At 33.9% G+C, this 20,165-nt stretch overlaps 1 protein-coding gene across 4 annotated transcripts in view; it reads right to left on the minus strand.

The window, feature by feature from the left end:
* Positions 1-20,165, minus strand: part of KTN1 (kinectin 1 (kinesin receptor)) — an 83,642-nt gene that overhangs the window by 30,702 nt on the left and 32,775 nt on the right. For 3 of the 4 annotated variants that reach the window (XR_001008176.1, XM_011999670.1, XM_011999671.1), the window contains exons 9-28: positions 19,020-19,152; positions 17,114-17,201; positions 16,294-16,460; positions 15,815-15,883; positions 14,441-14,478; positions 13,664-13,754; positions 13,220-13,288; positions 12,732-12,769; positions 12,492-12,573; positions 11,942-12,010; positions 6,845-6,879; positions 6,049-6,139; positions 5,302-5,370; positions 4,339-4,376; positions 3,728-3,818; positions 3,511-3,579; positions 2,215-2,252; positions 1,203-1,293; positions 1,059-1,127; positions 549-586 (exon numbers count right to left, since the gene is read on the minus strand). Coding sequence is in view for 3 of the 4 variants with exons in the window: in XM_011999670.1 (XP_011855060.1) it covers positions 549-586; positions 1,059-1,127; positions 1,203-1,293; positions 2,215-2,252; positions 3,511-3,579; positions 3,728-3,818; positions 4,339-4,376; positions 5,302-5,370; positions 6,049-6,139; positions 6,845-6,879; positions 11,942-12,010; positions 12,492-12,573; positions 12,732-12,769; positions 13,220-13,288; positions 13,664-13,754; positions 14,441-14,478; positions 15,815-15,883; positions 16,294-16,460; positions 17,114-17,201; positions 19,020-19,152 (1,473 nt within the window). In the remaining variant the exon portion in view is untranslated. The remainder of the gene's footprint in view (positions 1-548; positions 587-1,058; positions 1,128-1,202; positions 1,294-2,214; positions 2,253-3,510; positions 3,580-3,727; positions 3,819-4,338; positions 4,377-5,301; positions 5,371-6,048; positions 6,140-6,844; positions 6,880-11,941; positions 12,011-12,491; positions 12,574-12,731; positions 12,770-13,219; positions 13,289-13,663; positions 13,755-14,440; positions 14,479-15,814; positions 15,884-16,293; positions 16,461-17,113; positions 17,202-19,019; positions 19,153-20,165) is intronic. The other variant, XM_011999672.1, reaches the window with a different exon arrangement.

The raw sequence follows: 20,165 nt of genomic DNA on the forward strand, positions 1-20,165 counted from the left end.
AGACTCTCTAGAATAAAACATCTTCTAAGATTAATATCTACAAAAACTGACGCCTCTTATGCTGACTAGATTCAGTATTTTTCCTATTCAGCACAGGATGACAAGTTCCATTTTCCCTATAAATAAATTAAAATTATAGAAAGGTTTAAAATTCATTATCAAGATTATGGCTAAAATTATCTTCTGGTTAATTCAGAGATGTTACTAACACTTTCAAATACTAATTTTCATTTGAAATAAGTTTAATCTCTATAATAATTGCATACTTTGTTTTAAAAAATAACTTAAAACCAGTCTATATTTGCAGAAAGAATAATTGAAAAAATGAGTTTGATGGATTTGGAAAGGATAAAGAATCCAGGTATCTGAAAGCATTTATAACCTTTATTTTACCCAACAGAGACTTAGCCTATTTGCCTCTGGATTATAATTTCCACTTAACAATAAAGTTAATCATGTACAGGAAACCCATCATTATATTCGAACACACTCTGGAAAATAATGAGACGTTTGCTTCTCTTCAAAATGCTGTCTTAGAGCATACTTACACAATCTCAAGTTCTTCAAACTGTGATGCAGAAGAGACCTGAGAAACAGAATCACATTTTTAATGCTAACATAAAAAAAAAAAAAGGTGCTATGACACATATATAGAATTACCCACCAATAAAAAAAAAAAACGTAATTACATGCAGTAAATTTAAGATTGGGCCATTTATAAAGCAAGGACAGAATGAGTTTTATTAAACAATTTTTAATACTTATTTCTTAAAAGATTAAAGACTAATACTTTAAACAGATAGTTAAGAATGAGCTAAGAGTCTATTTGAAAAGGCAGAGATAAGGAAATGCTTGTAGGCTCAGGTTGACAGATTAAGCAGTTAAGTATGATTCGCCAGAAATAAAAGTTAACTTATTTAAACAACAACAGAACCATGGTACAACATAATTTTTCTGGCAAAGAAACTCAGAACATATTAATATCTTGACTTTCTAATACCTTAAACAAAGATTTCTCATTCCTTATGTAACATGCTGGTAATTTGTTTATACTATACCTCTTTCAAGTTATGTTGTGCTACTTCCTGAACATGTGCTTTTAAAGATTCATTTTCTTCTTGAAGATCCTTAAAAAGAATAGGTGTAAATTAAATTGACAGTCAAGTATAAAAAGGCTATTTTTATTGTTTTTAACTTCTCACCTGTAACCACTTCCCTGTATTGGCTAGGTCTTTCTCTTTCTCTTCTAAAACAGCCTTCATGGTATTCATCTGTTCCTCTTTTCCTTTTAATCTGATAATAAATTAATCAGAACTCTAAATGAAAATGTTACATGACCATAAAAAGCAAAAATCTTAAGACACTGAAAAAAGTATATTTTGGGTAGTACTCACAGTCCAGCTGATTAAAATAAACTAAAACTTAACAAGTATAAAGGTATACAAGGCTGGGCGCGGTGGCTCACGCCTGTAATCCCAACACCATGGAAGGCCGAAGCGGGCGGACCATGAGGTCAGGAGATCAAGACCATCCTGGCTAACACGGTGAAACCCTGTCTCTACCAAAAATACAAAAAATTAGCCAGGCGTGGAGATGCATGCCTGTAGTCCTAGCTACTCAGGAGGCTGAGGCAAGACAATCACTTGAACCCGGGAGGAGAAGCTTGCAGTGAGCCAAGATCGCACCACTGCACTCCAGCCTAGGCAACAGAGCGAGACTCCATCTCAAAAAAAAAAAAAAAAAAAAAAGGGCATATAAGATTTTGGAGACAATCAAATCAGGAAGTACAGGATGATTAAGGAAAATCATTCTATCACTGAATATCCAGATATGAGTAAGTTATTTTAGCTCTACCTCAACCCTGTATCACCTTGTTTAAGTCTATACAAACAAATTTGGAAAACTTACTACGATTGTTCTGGATGTGAAAGATACCAATTTCACATGGCTATTAAAATAGGCAAAGAGCAACATCTCAATTTGAGGTTATATTCAGATTATAAATCATGAAAAGACTTCCTACCTCCTTCCCACAAAATAACTTACAGGTTAAAGCCAAATAAGAAACTTAGGGCCCTTAGGAGTTTTGAGATAATTAGTATTTTTGTATTTTCTAAAACACCATTTGAAATCAAGAAGCTATAATTTTCATTATACTTCTATTTAACTCATGAAAAAGAAATAGTAAAAGGAAATGAGATAAATGGTACTTACAAGTTCTGAAGCTCCTGAACTTGGGAAGTGATAGATAACTGAAATACAAAGGACAGAAAAATCTATTAATAATCCTTTCAATTTAACTTATTAAGCTTTATAAGTCTTTATAATGTATACATTTCAAATTACAAAGAAACTAGCTAAATTGTTCGTGACAAAATGAGATGTGTTTTGAGTTTACCTCCTCTTGACTCCAGTAACACAAAAATTAATAAACTAAAAATAAGGGGGAGGGACAAGGAAAATAGTCATGAATAATAAGTCTAATTAATGTGATGCTTTTTTTCTTTAGGCTAGTCAAGTGAAGCAGTGGGATGGAGAAGGAATAAAGAAATCTCTAACTGGTTGTGATCAATCAGTTGTAAATACCACTGCACTCAGATCAGCCATACTTCTACAGTTGTGAAAAATTAAAATATTAACTCTCCACACACCTCCCTACCATTATCAGAGATGTTCTCCATCCCAGTTTTCAAGGCCAATTACTCAACAGTACTCTATGATGTCCTTTTTTAATTTTTTCTTAGTCATACACAGTCTGATAATACCTTTTATCCTCCACTCTCTTCTCACAGGCCCTTCAGATTCTTGGCTTAGATGTCAGTTCCTTGGGAGGAGACTTTCCTGAACTCTCAATCTATATTAGAAAAGTATGATCTTTTCATCCTACCTATTTCGCTCAACACATTATCTCCAATCACTAGCTAGTGATCCACCAATCATGAGTACAGTGCTTTGATGAGAACTGCTTTGACAATAAATACTGCTGAATGAATCTATGAGATGAATGAATCATCTCTTCAATGAAATCTCACCATTTTTTCAAGGAAGCCTTATCAGATTAAAATCAGCAAAATTCATCAATTTCCAGTAATCACATCTACGTCTGAAATCCCAATGAAACTTGTACTTTGTTCTAAGGCAGAGGTCAAGCAATGTATATTCAAATAACATTTTGGTCCATGCAGTTTTCTTTTAAAAGGGGTGGGGAGGATTTAAAAAATTGCCTAAGTGTTTCATGTTTCATTTTTAATTGGCAAACTAAAATGAAACATTAACACAAAAAATGTTCTAGAAAATAACTATGAACGGTTAAAATTTTTAAGATATATAGATTAAAATATCAAGAACACTTTCTCAAATCAGGCAAAAAATAAAATTAAAAGCACATAACCCAATATACTTACAGCATACTACTAAAAGTGTTTTCTGAGTAACAAGAAAAAAAATCAAATAGCTCGTAAATAACACATAACTAATAAATCTGTCATGCTATGGCTCTGGGATTTTTACCTGTTGAGCCTTTTCAAGCTGGACATTTCCTATTTCTTCTTTTAGAGCCTTTATTTCCTGTTTCAAATCCTTGACAATGACAAAACAGACAAGATTGGACAATGGAAACACAGAAATTGACATAAAATGCAATGCACAGACAAACACATGAAATTAAATGATATTAACTAAAGTTGATAAACAAAAACATAAAACACAGTTCTATGTCTCCCAATACCTGAACAGTTTTCTCCTTGTTAGCAACTTTGAGAAGTTCTGCCTCCAGAAGCTCTTCTACAGACTTGATCTTTCCATCTTTCTCGTGGATCCTTCAATAAAGAAATGCAGTATAATTTGATTAGAAATCACCAGACCCATCAAAGATATAAAAATAGCAGCAAATAATGAAATGGCTCTCCAAATCAACCCTTTCCCATTTTAAATAAAATAGCAACATGTCTTTGTAGAAGGGCCAGGGCAAATATAAAGCTCCTCCTAACAGACAGCTGAAGCCTATGCACACAAGAAGTCAGTTAAGTGCTTCAAAAGTACATCAGAAATATAAGATTTGTACCCTGAGGAACACAGGGGAGAATCAAGTTCCATTCAACTATACTGACTCCCATCCTCTGGAAACAGGTTTTGTTTTGTTTTGTGTTAATTATTATTATAATACTGAATTTGGGAAATCACAGCTAAGTTCTCTTATTCCATTAAGAAAAATTCTAGAGTGAAAGTTAAACATACATCAGCTGTCCCAATTGCACAATAAAACTAGATTTCTGAGCACACACACACAAAAAATGGACCAAAGAAGAAAAACCAGTTTATAATAATGTTATCACTTACACTTTCTTAAGTTCTTCAACTAAAGATGCAAAAGAAACCTGGAAATAGGAAAGTATCCTACTTAGTAATTTATTCAAAATAGAAATGGGTCAGAAATAGAAATGCATATTATCCTTAGATTTTCCACTACAATCAAAATCCAAATAGGAAAAGCCCAGGCATTCTTTCGAGACTTTTTTAATGTCATAATGATGACAATAAATAGCATTTTGAAAAGAGGTAGCTTTAAGGCCACTTATAAATATGTCAAAAGAAAAAAATCATTAGATAAATGTTAAAATTATTTAATCAATAATTCCAACCATAGAGAAAATGCAACTAAGAAACTGCCTAATTTCAGGCAGCCTCTTTTACTAGAGTCTTACTTTGTATTTGTATATTTAGAACTTTTTATCACTCTAGTAAGAGGCAATGGCACCCTATCTGGAGTATTCGTCATAGTACCTGGCATACAATCAGTATTATATAAATTGCAGCCTCTATTACTGATTATCATTCATAAATTAAAACTATAATTGACAAATTCCAACCTGGAGGAAGAGAAACAACAGACTTGTTTCTATGCAGCAGTTTGCCCCCTGTTTAAAAGAGAATGGGCTGGGCACAGTGCCTCATGCCTATAATCCCAACAGTTTAGGAGGCTAATGTGGGAGGACCGCTTGAGGCCAGGAATTTGTGACCAGTCTGGACAACATGTCCAGACCCCATCTCTACAAAAAATAAAATAAAAGTTAGCTGAGCATTGTGGCATGAGCCTATAGTCCTAGCTACTTAGAAGACTGAGCAAGGAGTTATCACTTGAGCCCAGGAGTTCGAAGTTATGGTGAGTTATGATTGTACCACTGCACTCCAGCCTGGGCAAAAAAGCAAGACCCCGTTTCTTTTAATTTAAATAAACAAACAAACAAAAAACAAACAAAAAACACAGAGATAAAGAACAGTTGTAAAAATGTACTACATTACCTGATCATTTTGCTTAGCTTTTAAGTCTTGAACTTCTTTTGTCAGAGATGAATTTTCTGTTCTTATTGCCTTTTTCAAAGACACATAAGCAAAACATGCTTTTATTTTCTGAAAAATAAAGCTAGCTTCAAAATACATTAGCTTCTCATTTCTTTAGCTGCTTCTTTTCCACTCTGGAAGGCCCAAAACTCTCACTTTTTTCCATGTCTATAATTCTGTAACTTCAATAGCTACCCAAATGAATTTTTAATTCAATTACACCCACATATATTTCTACTTATATCTGAACAACCTCAAAAATACATAGTATACCACTTGTTAGTTAAGTTACTCCTCTCCCTAAATTCAAATACATCTTTTAACTTACTTCTTCCAGCAACCTTTTCCCAATCAAGTTAGTTAAAGCTAATGACAACCATAAAATAGAATGGCAATCTCTTCTCTGGCCTCCAATACCATTTCATGAATTAAGTCTGCTAGTTATCATTTGGTTATAACTTGGACAAGGGTGCAAGTGAGGAAACTGACAAACTATAACAACAGTATCTACCTCATTAAGGCAGTCAATGTTACAATTATGCATTAACTTCTAAAAAAACTTTAATAAAAAAGCATTATATAAATTTATAAAATGTGAGAGGTACTATTAAGTTTAAGATCTATGGGGAAAACCTTACACAAATTACAGTGAAATCCTTTTATGTCACTGAATAAACACAAGGAAAACAAAACTACAAAATGCTTTACATTCAGCTCCTCTTCTTTAGTTGCCACCTGAATAAGTCCAGTTTCAAGTAATTCTTCTACAGTCTTTAACTTCTCATCTTTTTCTTGAATGCTGAAATTATAAGTTTATAACACATGTATTAACTATTTTTCAAGGTTAATGACATTATTTCTTCTCTTTTTTTGAGACAGAGTTTCGCTCTTGCTGCCAAGGCTGGAGTACAATGGTGCGATTTTGGCTCACTGCAACCTCTGCCTCCCAGGTTCAAGCGATTCTCCTGCCTCAGCCTCCCAAGTAGCTGGGATTACAGGCATGCGCCACCATGCCTGGCTAATTTTGTATATTTGGTAAAGACAGGGTTTGCCATGTTGGCCAGGTTGGTTTCGAACCCCTGACTTCAGGTGATCCACCCGCCTCAGCCTCCCAAAGTGCTGGGATTACAAGTGTGAGCCACTGCGCCCGGCCAGTTAATGGTATTATTTCTAATCATTTTAAGTGGATCAACCTTTGTCCATCATTTCTTATAAACTTAATTCTAGAAAAGTTTCTAGGTTTCCAGTGATGGTTTATCATGGTCTCAGGATACTTCCTCTTTACAAGTAAAATGTACTCAAGTAATTCATGCTTACATGCTAGCCTCAACAAGTAAAATTACTGCCACACATGAAACCCACAAATGGTAATGTAATCCCAAATCAACAGTATACCACATTTTCTTCCATTACAAAGTTTAAAGAGAATTTTTTAAATATGATTAATGTAGTTAATTTGGTAGAAGTAACTCATCAAAATATAAACAGAAAACTAAACTCTTACCATTTTTCCATTTGTTCCACAACATCTTTATTAGGCTAAAATAAAAATCACCAGAAAGTTTAACTTTACCAAATTTGCATAAAGAAAAACCAGATGAGAAATTAATTTTGTGAAAACTGTTTAGGGTTATTAAATAGATACAAAATTTAGGACAATAACTTATCTGAAGACTTGATAATTAAAGAATTCAGAAAACAAAACAAAGAGATACATCTACACAAGAGACACAGAAAAAGCAGCAGTATAAAATGGGCTGGCAAAATGAATTAGTATCTTATGAAGAAAATCTTAATCACTAGAAAAGATAATCTTAAGACAACTTGCCTCACTTCCTTTACATTAATTCAATTCTTCAAAGAATACAGACTCTAAGACCTTGCAAATCCAAAAAAAAAAAGAAAGAAAAGAGAAAGAGAAAAGAAAGAAAAAAGAAAAACAAAGAAAGAAAAAGAAAAAGAATGGAAAAGAAAGAAAAAAGAAAAAGAGAAAGGCAGGCAAACGGGCTCTTTTAATTGATTTGATTTTTTTTTTCTATACTAGGGTGTAACATTTACATAGACAAGTGCACAAATCCTGTTTACAGCTCAGTGAATTTTGTTAGATAGATATTATGTAACTACCAACCAGATCAAGATATAAAATGTTTTAAAACTGATTGTAAACTGCAAAAGCAACAGGAATACATTCTTTATAAAGCATTAGAACATGACATGTAAGGTGAGTCCCCTTTGAAACTTCTCCTGGCATCCCCCGGTACACACAGAAGTCCCCAGTGTTAAAATTTATCTTATATCCAAAGCAGGATTTCTCCCTCAGTATTCCCATATCTTCAGACAGCCAAGCAGCCTGACCAAAAAGATTTACGGTCTTTCTCCTAGAACATTCTCTTCTGTGCGCCCCTTTCCCAATCTTGCTAGTTTCTTTTTTTCCCAATCTTTTTTTTGTTTTTCCCAATCTTATTACAATCATTTTTCACAAATAGTATTAATTTTTCCATTGCCCTATCCAAGTCCTAAAATTCCACTCTGTACATACTTATGAAATTAAACCCTTCTCTTTAATGCCTAAGTTTAGGCCCTCAGCTTACTCATCTCAAATATCATAATACCCTAATTCTTCTCCCTGCTTCTAGTTCATAAGAATTGTTTTGTAGAAGGCACAGGAAAAAAGTTCCCAATGGGAAAAAATAATCCAAATATCAGAAGGGAAATAGGAATTGTCAAAAGTACATTAAATCAGGTTTATACTATGAAAAACAAATCATACATTAAGCCTTTAAATCATTCATGAAGACAGTTTTTGTCCATATTTATTTTCAATGAACACTACCTCAGAAAAAGACATAACACTATTAAGTCTAAGTTAACTGCACCTTAACCATTTACTGTATTGTACCTTTAGTCAGTCCTACCTACCAGAGTCTTCTTTCTAAAATGTTAGGCTAAATGCTCATTTATCCTTCCAACACCCTTTAGTGGCTTACCCACATGCTACATTAGGTTCATGGTCCTCACACAGCATACAAAGCCCTTCATAATTAGATCTTAGTAAATCTTTCTCTACTCCTTACATCCTTCCTGTATTTTGTACTTCTGCAATACACCAACACTCTGAATACGCCAATCTGGCCACACTGTCATGTCTTTGAACATTGTATTCCCTCAGCCTGGATCGTCTCTTAGCTCTTTGGCAAATTCATGCTCATTTTTCAAAATCAGGTTTAGCTGTTCCCTGTGTTACCTCCCTACCTCCTTCAAATATTAATAGAATGCATTATCTCTTCCTCTAAACCTGTACACAGAGTTCCAAAATTTCATTCACCATAATTTTCTGTTTAACACATCTATCTCCATATTAGGAAGGCAGGAATCAAGTCTCATTCATCTCTGTAGGCTCAGCATGTAGATAAGTACCTAGCATATACTCAACTAGTAAATAAGTATTTGATGAATTGAATTTTTTTTAATGAAGTTACAGTTTAGAAATTCTTGGTCTTCAGCTCATCAAATACTCTATTGCATAAAACTGACCCAGCTTAGTTTGCATCTCCTCCAACATTTTTACTTCACTTCCTACTTTATTGGTTTAATCCAATCCTACTGTTTCCACCCTAGATGATTTCCAAAACTACATCATATACAATAAATTCTTCTGCAATACAATTTAACAAGGCAGCAGAGCAAAAAGAAGAAACTTCCTACAGTTTTTACTTAATAATCTTGACCACTGAATCTTAAAAATCTACTGGAGTAAGAATAAATAAGTCATGCTGCTCTTTCACTAAAGGTCAGGATGTGCTCTCGTCCAGCAAAAAAAAAAAAAAAAAAAAAGTAAAAAAAGTCTTATTCTGAGTTAATGAAATATTAGTAAATGATTTATTTGCATTATCTGACCATCTGCAAGCCTAAATCCAAATGCAGCCTTCTCTCCTTTAGGGTATCAACAGGTTACCTTACTTGGTACCTGCTGTCTTTCTGCTTCCTACACCTGAAGAAACAACAACTTGGCACCATTATTGGTTTCTGCTTTCATAAGCTCAATCTTTTCCTCCAGAATAAAAATCCATGGGGTAAAAGGACTGAAATTTTTACATAACTAAACTGTTCAATCTCTCAACTGTCACTTGGAATTCTGACTGAGGGATAGAAAGGGGTTAAAGAAAAGTGGAAACGACAGAAATTAAGATTATACCCATCTTTTCTCTTCTTTCACTAGCAACAATGAAAACGACTAGAGGAAAAGCCACAAAGATGATTCTTTGCCAAAATGAAAGAAGTCACAACTATAACCAAAACCTCAGTCATATGCTTTCTAGACTATTAATAAAAAGCTTTCAGAATCAGAACAACTCTTAAGAATTACCCGGTAGCAGATCTTAAACTGGTGTCACAAAATAAGTTTCCCCCTTATCAACTAATTCTTTTAAATAAATCAAAAAATGTGGCTATAAAATTTTATCCTGTGAATTGTTAATTATTCTTCCTATCAAAAGCACATCTCATACTAAAAGTTGTCACTTTAACAGAACATCTAAAAGTACGCAGAAATCTTATAATAAAAGGCTGACTTAATAAGATAGCAATAATATTAACTTTCATGAATGATTGGGAATTTTACATAAGGTTATTACAATGGCATTTCTCAAGGTATTGTACGACTTTAAAGGAAAAGAAAAATTTAAGGCTGGTGGTTTTACTTTTATCTAATGATGGAAAATACCATTTTTAATAAAGAACAAAAGTTTTCTGTTTAAATAAGAGTCGCCAACACCTGGATACTACTAGAATACAAGAATTCTAGGACAGATTCAGAAGTTTCTAAGCATCTGTTTTACCTCCATGAAGTTAATTTTAGAAAGGTTAAAACTTCATACACTGATATCAGCATTTCAAAAATCTCTGGTAACTAACACACAGAAACTATATACTCTGCTGTTCCAAGTAAGAACACACACACAAAAATCTATTACATCTAATCCAAGTCACCAATGTTATATCTCACCACTGCTATTTAAGAGTAAAAATTTAAAATGCTGCCAATTAAACAACTAAACTGTAACCAGAGACTACAAGATACATTCATATTTCAGAAATGGGGGGGGGGAGAAACCTTATAAATGATATCGTATCTTTTGTAAGCTATACCAGAAAAGGAAATAAGACAAGAATAAGCCTTAGCTGGGCACAGTGGTTCACATCTGTAATCCCAGCACTTTGGGAGGCCAAGGCAGGCAGATCACTTAAGGCCAGGAGTTCAAGACCAGCCTGGTTAATATTGCGAAACCCCGTCTCTGCTAAAAATACAAAAATTAGCCGAGCATGGTGGCACGTGCCTGTAGTCCCAGCTACTCAGGAGACTGAGGGATAAGAGTGGCTTGAACCTGGGAGGCGGAGGATACAGTGGGCCAAGATGGTGCTACTGAACTCCAGCCTTGGCAACAGAGGAAGACTGTCTCAAGAAAAAAAAAAGAATAAGCCTTAAATGCCATTTAAACTAAATATCATCCCTTCAGCATTTTCTCCTCTATTACTTTTAGTTTACAAGGGTAAAGCAAATACAAAGTACATAGTAAGACTATGTAATAATGCACTTAATATCATATGCGGAGGTAAAATAGATTATTTCTTGACAAGTTAATACTTAGAGGCACAGTTACTTACACCAGCTTAATATCTGCATAAACGTAAATTTTAAAATAAATGAAAGAATGCAAGGATTCGCTAAAAGAAGTGCTATCATTTGCAACAGCTTTACATTTCAGCTTCCAATAAAAGTACAATTCAAAAACTTGGTATTAGGAACAAATGCAAACCTTCTAATGTGTCACCAAGAGTTCGTGTTTTATTAATAAACTGTAATTGTAAGAGCTGCGTAGGAGAAGAGTATGAAGGCATCACTTAGGAATAGGCAGAGAACAGATACCACTGGGCTCTAATTTATGGAACCATGCTTATTCAAAGCTGCTATAGTTTTGATGCCTTGCTATAAATATGAAATGAACAGTGATGGTGGCAGCGGATGGAGATGAAATGGATAAAATAAATACTCTAAGAGAAAAGAATTAAGGTTTAGATACCTGCCATAAACAAAGCACTAGAGTAAGCATGATACATAAGCTTCTCCTTTCAAATCTAACAACCTCATAGTGTAAATATAATCTCCACGTGAAAGGCTTGGAATGAGAGGTGTCACAAAGGTTAAGCTATTTGATCAACATCACACTGCTTTTAAGTGCTAATAATAAGTTTCAACCTTTAAAGATACCATGCTCCCTAAAAGAAAAAGCTGAGGTTCCAAGTCTAAGGCAGGACATTTATTCTGAGAGTCAAATGTATCAAAATGGCTTAAATTCTTTTTATGCATATCCTATTACACTTTTTTGTTTTTCTGGAATGTGCTTTTGAGCAGACTGGCATAAGCTTCATCTCAGGAAGAAAAAATGTCCTTAATTTAGATACAGGATGAATAGAAAGGCAATAACAGACATATCCAAGCTTAAGCAAAATTTCTCAATTAGTCTTTTGGTACCTAAATAAGAAGAACCAGATCTTGTTATATATTAAGTGTTTCTACTTTGTAATTTAGGAAAAACCTTACCTGTTCAGAAACAAGAGTCTGTAGCTTCTGAACTTCTAATTTTAATGCTTTGTTTTGGTCATTTAGAATCTGGAAGAAAGAATCTCAATTTACTGTTTTATTAAGAAAAAAGGTAATAAAGCAATCATTTGAATGGGTTTTTGAACAATCAAACCTTTATCTCAGCTTTCAGTACTCAAAGTGACAGGTCAATTATACACTGACATAATTCAAATTTCACTGGACACAGAGATGCACCCTAGCACTTGGTTCGCCATGACCAGAAACCAGAACTACAGCAATAGTGGAGACAAGTAAGACAGTCCCAAATAGAAACTATCGGCTGAGAAAAGGTTGGGGGGGAGCAAAATAAATCTCTAAGCTCTACTAAAAGAACAGATAATCTAGAGGAAAAATGATAAAACTCATGGTTTGCATAAGTCCCCTAATGAACTACAGAAACACTGTTTCAGAGTGACTTCACATAAAATGTAGTATTTCTGGAATCACTCAACTGAAAAGTATGCAAGGTTGTTCTAAGAAACCTGAGTTTACAAGCTTAATCACACACCTTAAATTCTTCCATTTTGTTTGAAATTTCATGTTGTAGTTGTTCTTCCAGCAATCTTATTTTATCATCTTTAACATAAACACTATAAGGGTGAAAAAAGGTAAATTAAAATACCTCATACATTCAGAAAATCTACAGGAATTATGGGCACAACTATCAATTATAAGTAGCAACATTTTCTGCAACAATTATACCTAAACATAAATGTATGAATGACTAGATGTACAATACTTTAGTCACCTTTGTTGCATCTTCTCCAATTCATGTGCAGCAGCAGCCTGTGTGTGGAATGAGAAGAAAATGGTATCACTTCTCAGGAAGTGCTCAAAACTATTTTTTCACTAATTTTTACATATTAAAAAGTTATAGTTTCATATATTTGAAGTTACAGCAATACCATACATTTCTGTAACATGTTTTGCTGTTTGATATTTTTTACTTCTCACTTTTATCCTAGTAAAAGGTATATCTTTTTTGAATTAAACGGCTCAAATAAAAGACTCAAATCAGCATAGTAAGATCATTTTAACTGCCTCTTGAAGTGATCAATTCATTGGATCAAACATTTATTTCAACATAAAAATAGTAACATCAAATCATGCAGCCAAAGATAAGAAACCATCATATTTTTTACTTACACAATCAAATTGGGGCTCACAATACCAGTGAAAATAAAAATACGCAAACTGAAATTCTGAGGTCAATGCTCTAAAGCAATAAAGATCTACCTGCTCATTTGCCAGGGCCTGTAATTTCTGCACTTCAGCTTTTAATAAGAAATTCATATTCTGTATATCCTAGAACAAGGAAAAATAGCATTTAAAATATTTAATACAATTGATTTTAAAGTTTGTAAAGCATCTTTTCTACAGAAGAGTTAAGCAAATGTCTCAACTTACAAAATTTCCTAAATGAAGAGAAATCACCAATTTCTGTTATTTAGCATAGTCCTATCAAACTATTGTAAATTATTGTAAACTATATCACAAGAGAAGCCCTTTGAATTTTTCCTCATAGAGAGCTAGAGGATTTTGTAGTTTAGAAAAATAGTTATTTCAAATGAACTCTAGACTATTTTTCATTCTTCATATATACTTACTGATTATGTGGATAAAAGTAATTTAAATTTCAGTCCTGTAAAATATTGCAGCCATTTATACAAATTACTATACCTTAAGTTCCTCTTCTTTACTTGTTAAATGATCACGTTCATTTGCTAAAGAATCTTCAGTCTGTTTTATCTGCTTATCCTTTTCTGCAATCCTTTAGAAGGAAAGACATTTGTACATTCAATAAACATTCAGAAGTCACAAATCAAAAGGATTTAAAGCCTTAAAAAGCATCATCCTTACTTCAGTAGTTCTCATAAACCTTCCATTTCTATAGCCCCTTTCAGTTTACTAACAACTGTCATACACATTACTATAACTCCTTAAAATACATAACCCTATTTTAAAACTCGAAATAAAAGAGGTTAATTTGTTAAAGCTAGCAATGTCAAAACCAGATTTCAGATCTTCCGAACTCAAGTGATCAATGTCCATGCAAAATTACACGGCACAAAAAAAGCACATAACTTTGTTTTGGGTATACAACCACAGAGTCGGACACAGAAGAACTACAACTACTTATTAGACACAAAAACTAATTTACTTCCACTACTTTCTAAACAATTACCTCTTCCACATAATTGCTAACACCCAAATGAAAGTCTCCCCAACTCTTTTTAAAATAAAAACATAAATAAAAGCAGAATATATAATGTTTAGGGATCCAAATCACTAATGGGAAAAAGGAGAAAAAAAAAAAAAAAGCAAAAGTTGCTCAAATCTAGTTCAGAGTATTTTCTGAACAGGTCAGAGGTATAAAGTTAATCTTAAGTGTCGCATCTAACAAGTATCAGTTAGTGGTGACTACACAATTATAAGAGTGTGAAAAGATAGGCTTACACTTTATGTAATTCTTCTGCTAAAACTGAAGCGGAGGTCTAAGAAAGAAAAATAGTGTCAACATAAAAGTATTTAAGAGAAAGCTTTAAAGCTATACAATAATCATAACAGAGCTTTAAATTCTAAGAGAAGTTAATGTATATAAATTGTTAAGAAAGTATCTGGCCCATGGTGAGTGGTCAATAAAGAGTAACTACTATTCTGAAAGCAAGTCTGATCACCAACAGCCAGTAGTCAGGAATTACATATCACAAGCCATTTAGAATAAAACAAGTTGACAGGTCTGGAAACTAAATAATTGACAAGCAACAAATGAATAGGAAAAACAGCCAGAAAGGCCATTTGTCATCCTGTGTTTCTTCTCCTTATTAACAACTTTTAATAATAAAATTATCCATTCCATGACTAATATAGTTTGGAAATACCCATGTTCATGTTTACTATTTAAAAGATTCTTACAAGCACTCTCTACGTATTTAACTCCTGATAAATTTTTTAGAGCTACTTCTCAGCTGATAACCCAAGATCACAATTCAATTTGAGTTTGTAATCCACATATACATACACATCCATACCAGCACCCTTTCCTGCATTAATTCTTCCCCAATTATTTTAGACTACAATTTCTACAGACAAAGCAATTGGGAAAAATATGTTTATAGGGTCAAAGCTTTGGGAGTTTGAACTTCTCTGAACCTTAAAAACAAAATTTTAATGTAAAAACCACTTTTTATACAGAAATGTCAGACTTCTAAGCCAATACTTTTTGCTACAAATAACTCTCAGAATTTTCAAGTTGAAAAACTGAAGCTCAAAATTCGCAATACTTAACTTGCTTTTTACTTGATTTTCTTTATATTATTTATAAAGACATGTACGTCACGTCAAAGAATAACAGGTCTTACACTATCACTTGAAAACTTTGGAAGGTTGAGTCACTAAACTGAGGTACAAATTTTCAACTGATTCTTTTGCAAATATAATCTGTGATCTATGGTTACCATATTGTTTCCCCTGCTGATATATTAGGATTTTCCAGAGCTAGTTGATATTTAATGAACATCTGTAATACATAAGCCACTATTCTAGACAGCATTCGGCCAATTCTCTCTCCTTGTTTTGTGACAGGATTGGGGATATTTTTGTATAATAAAAGCTCTCTAACCTTCCCCTCATCCGATTAGTTGGTATGGATTTCTTTCTGAGTGTTTTCCCTCAGCACCGTACATAATTAGCAAGTGTTTAGCACTCAGGATCACCATTTGTTGATTCAATGACTAGTCTCCCAGCTATTAATCCAGTAATTGGCACTCAACGGGCATTCAGATGAGTGTTTAAATGGCTGAATCATAAGCAATAAGAAAGCGTCATTACCTGGGCTGCTATCTGGGAATGGAACTGCTGAATCTGAGCTTTCAAAGCCTCATTCTGCTCCAAAATATCCTTTCATAAATAGCAATCAAAAAGAAAAAAAGCATGCTAATAAATAACCCCATGTATATGAACACAATGTATTATAGGTACATCTGTTTATCTTTATCTTTTTTTCTTTTTTAAGGCATTCTTAGATTCCAAAAGGCATTATTTTAAACAATGATTAGACATCCTGAGTTAGCTTATAAGACAGAAGTTAAAGATATGTCTGTGCTATTCCTAATCTAATACAAAGAGCCTAAGACTGTCGATGAGCACATCTTCAAACATACCATATTGTGACAAGTGCTCAAAGACAAAGTTATTATTATTCATCATCATTTCAGAATTAGGATAAGGTAGACATTACTCTCTCTTCTAGACACACAGATCTAATAACTGACCACCTGTATTTTTTTTTAATAAAAAAGAAAAAATACCTGAACCTGTATTTGCAGAGACTCTTCTTTGTTCACCCTTTTCTGCTCTGATTCCATTAACTGCATTAGTCTTTGCTCCAACTGTTGTTTTGATACCAAGGTATCTGTAAGCTTACTATGCAGACTCTGTACTTCATTTTCTTTGGCCACAAATTTACTCTGTAAATCTGTAATAAAACATTACATTTTACAGAGGTCTCTTTCTTTGCCTAGTTTCTCGTACTCATCTTTAGTGTAGGCATTCTCTTCTCTAGAAAACCTCCTTTGAATCTCTCCTGCTTCCACTCTTGCATGCTCCTGTAGCAGCCTATACTTGTTTTTCATGGCAGAAAGGCAGTAGTAGAGAAATAAACAACACACATAACACGTACTCCATTATCTCCCAGATGGATTCATCAAATTAAGAGTAAATGAGTAAAAGTTAGCATGTATTAAATGGGCAGTTTTAAGTAAATTACTTGGGATGGTAATGCTCTGTTTTTCTCTTCAAAATAAGAACTATTTTCTTGGGAACAAAAAATAAAATGAAGAATTAACCAAAGAGAATAACTACAGAAAAGAAACACACAGCCAGGACCCCATTACCCTATCATGTACTACAATTTTGCCTGCAACTTTAATGCTTCAGGCAAAACGAGTAGGTAACTTATTTTAAAACCCTAACAAATGTCAAAGAAAGAAAAATATTCTGAAAGTATAAAAGCTATTTTTACTAAGCTATAACCAAAATACCAAATTATACTTTCTTCACAGATGGAAGAGAAAGGAAATTTTACCCAAAATTATATACAAAGTTTACATGAATACCTCTTCCCCTTACCTTGCTGTGCTGCCTCATGTTCCGCTGTTCTCTTCCTGATGTAGCTCTGAACTTCTTCCCACCTTCTTTCAGCTTCTTGTAGTTGAACCTTGGTATTTTAAAAGGGAGAAAGGATAAATTAGCACAAACACAGAATTTCTACTTTGAAAAAGAGGGAAAAAAGCATCCTCTACCTTTACTGTTATATCATAAAACTGCTTATTACAACTAGTCTCCTACATTTCAATAAGACAGGCAGATAAACACAATCTAAAAGCTATTTATTTATCAGTCATAGCCATCCTATCCTCCAACATTACAGGGTTTACAGTTTAGAGATTATTTCAGAGACTCAATATTTGTGCTGAGTTTAGATCAAGATAGCTACTACTATATACATATCTGATCCACTTAGCAATAACCTGTTTCCCATTAACCCTCCTTCAGCTAATAAGCTTCCGAAGGACAGGATAGTATCTTTATTGCTATATCTAAGTAGCTAAAAATTCTTATTTTGAGGTATTTCTATAACACAACACTCCAATCATGACTATAATCTTTAATGTCATTTATTTATCCATATCCACAGAAAACAGACTTCCATATCTATGCCAGTAGTAAACCCATCAGCAAGATCAGTATTAAATAAAAGAAAGGATACTTATATTAATCTCCCAACAAGACCCAAGAAAACTTAAGAAAAACAAAGGTTACTCACACTATTTTCCATATTCAATTACCCTTGAAGCCTTTTTAACTCCTACTCTGGAACTGGTATCAAAGTACAACTGTATCAATGACCTAGGTAGGAATCTATTATAATGAGGTAGCATTTAACTTACACAAATTGAACTATACTTTCAACAAATCTCCTCTTCAATAAAAGGAGAAATAGAGAATTATACTCATCATTCTATTCAATGTACATATGCTCCAGAATGCATATAAAATGAGATAAATGAATCTGCTCCTCCCTCAGTCAGCCTGAGCAAAGCCATGCATCTCTTCACAGTATAAGTATCTCATGGGACCAAGTGACACACTGGTGTCTAAAAACATAATATGTGATTTTTTTGTACATCATGGGTCGAGTGTAAGCCACTGGAACACCACTTAGTCTTGTGCTTAAACAAAGGAAAAACTACCTATTCCAGTGCTGAAAGAAAACTAGGTTCTACTGGACCTACTGAAAAATCCAAGCTATGGGTGATAAAGTGGTATTATGGGTAATTTTTAACTACATGATTTCTGCCCTATATATGTAGACCCTAACCCCCATATATAAGACAAACTTCTACAGTTTATACCTGTCAATCAGCTAACATCATTTATCATATCTTCAAACAGTCTTTAACTTCAAATTCAAGGCTATATTCAATTCTTTCAACAGGGCACATGCTTCTTTTTCTTTCATCAGGGCATAGCATTTAGACTACAGGTCCCACTAAGCGTCAAACTATATTTTTCAAATCTATATACACATTTAAGTCATCAAATTAAATACCTACTGATATGGTTAGGCTTTGTGTCCCCACCCAAATCTCATCTTGATTTGTAATCCCCATAATCTCTATGTGTCAAGGGAGAGACCACGTGGAGGTAATTGAATCAAAGGCATGGTTACCCCCATGCTGTTCTTGTGATAATGAGTGAGTTCTCACAAGATCTGATGGTTTTATAAGGGGCTCTTCCCCATCGCTCGGCATTTCTCCTTCCTGCTGCTTCGTGAAGAAGATGCTTTGCTTCCTCTTCACCTTCTGCCATGATCGTGAGTTTCCTGAGGCTTCCCCAGCTATGTTGAACTGTGAGTCAATTAAACCTCTTTCCTTAAAAATTTACCCAGTCTCAGGCAGTTCTTCATACCACTATGAAAACGAACGAATACACCTATATTATTCATGAAATGACAAAGGTGGGAATATATCACCTTCAACTGAGTAACTGTTTGCTCAGCATTCTTCTTTTGGACTTCCTCTTGCTGTAGCTTTCCTGTTTTCTCAGTCAGCTCATTCACCAACCTAGCATAATCCTGGCGTAGTTTATTTAGTTCTGCAGACTGCCTGAAAACAGTAACTGGATTAGGAGCCTTCCATTATTACAAATAGATATAAGAAATAAACAAAACATACTTTGGTAGTTTCGCTGAGCTGAGCTAGTAGTTCTATTTACAGCCCAACTGAAACAGAACACAAGTGATTACTAACAATAAAGTTTAGGTGGGTAATTCCTATATAATTCTAATGAGTTATACAAATTCTAAAATCACTGTAAAATATCAAGAAAAATAGACGACCATAAATAGACAGTGTCACCTTCAAACTGGTCTTCTGAAAATGTATTAAAAAATCAACCAGTCAGGGTACTGTGTACTCATATTACTAATCTCTCCAAGGTACTATTTCTCAAAGTATGGCCTCAGAGTCAATCACTATCACAAGGAAAGTGTCTTTTTTTTTTTGAGACAGAGTGTGGTTCTGTTGCCCAGGCTGGAGTGCAGTGGCGCAATCTGGGCTCACTGCAACCTCCGCCTCCCAGGCTCAAGTAATTCTCCTAAGTGTCCCGAGTAGCTGAGATTACAGGTATGCGCCACCACGCCCAGCTAATTTTTGTATTTTTAGTAGAGACAGGGTTTCACCATGTTGGCCAGGCTGGTCTTGAACTCCTGACTTCAGGTGATCTGCCCACCTCGGCCTCCCAAAGTGCTAGGATTAAAGGCATGAGCCATCACATTCAGCCCGAAAAAGTGTCTTAATATCTAGATTGCTGGGCTCTACCTCAGAGTCAGTGAATCATAATCTTTTAAGGGTAGGACTCAAGAATACACTTTTTAACTAGAATGCCAGGTGCTCTTCAGAATACTGAAGTTTAGGAGCTACTGTGAAAGGCGACAGATGGATTAAAACTTATAAATTTCATAGACCATTCCATTGGTGGTACTAGTATTTATTACATAGTTTATATATAATATACACATACATGTTTATATAAATATGTAATATATGATATATATTAATGTGTTTGTATAAGTATATAATAGTATGACATTAATATAACATATATAGTTTACATATAT

Source organism: Mandrillus leucophaeus, unplaced genomic scaffold (genome assembly GCF_000951045.1).
Source record: "Mandrillus leucophaeus isolate KB7577 unplaced genomic scaffold, Mleu.le_1.0 Scaffold60, whole genome shotgun sequence".
Classification (NCBI taxonomy): domain Eukaryota; kingdom Metazoa; phylum Chordata; class Mammalia; order Primates; family Cercopithecidae; genus Mandrillus; species Mandrillus leucophaeus.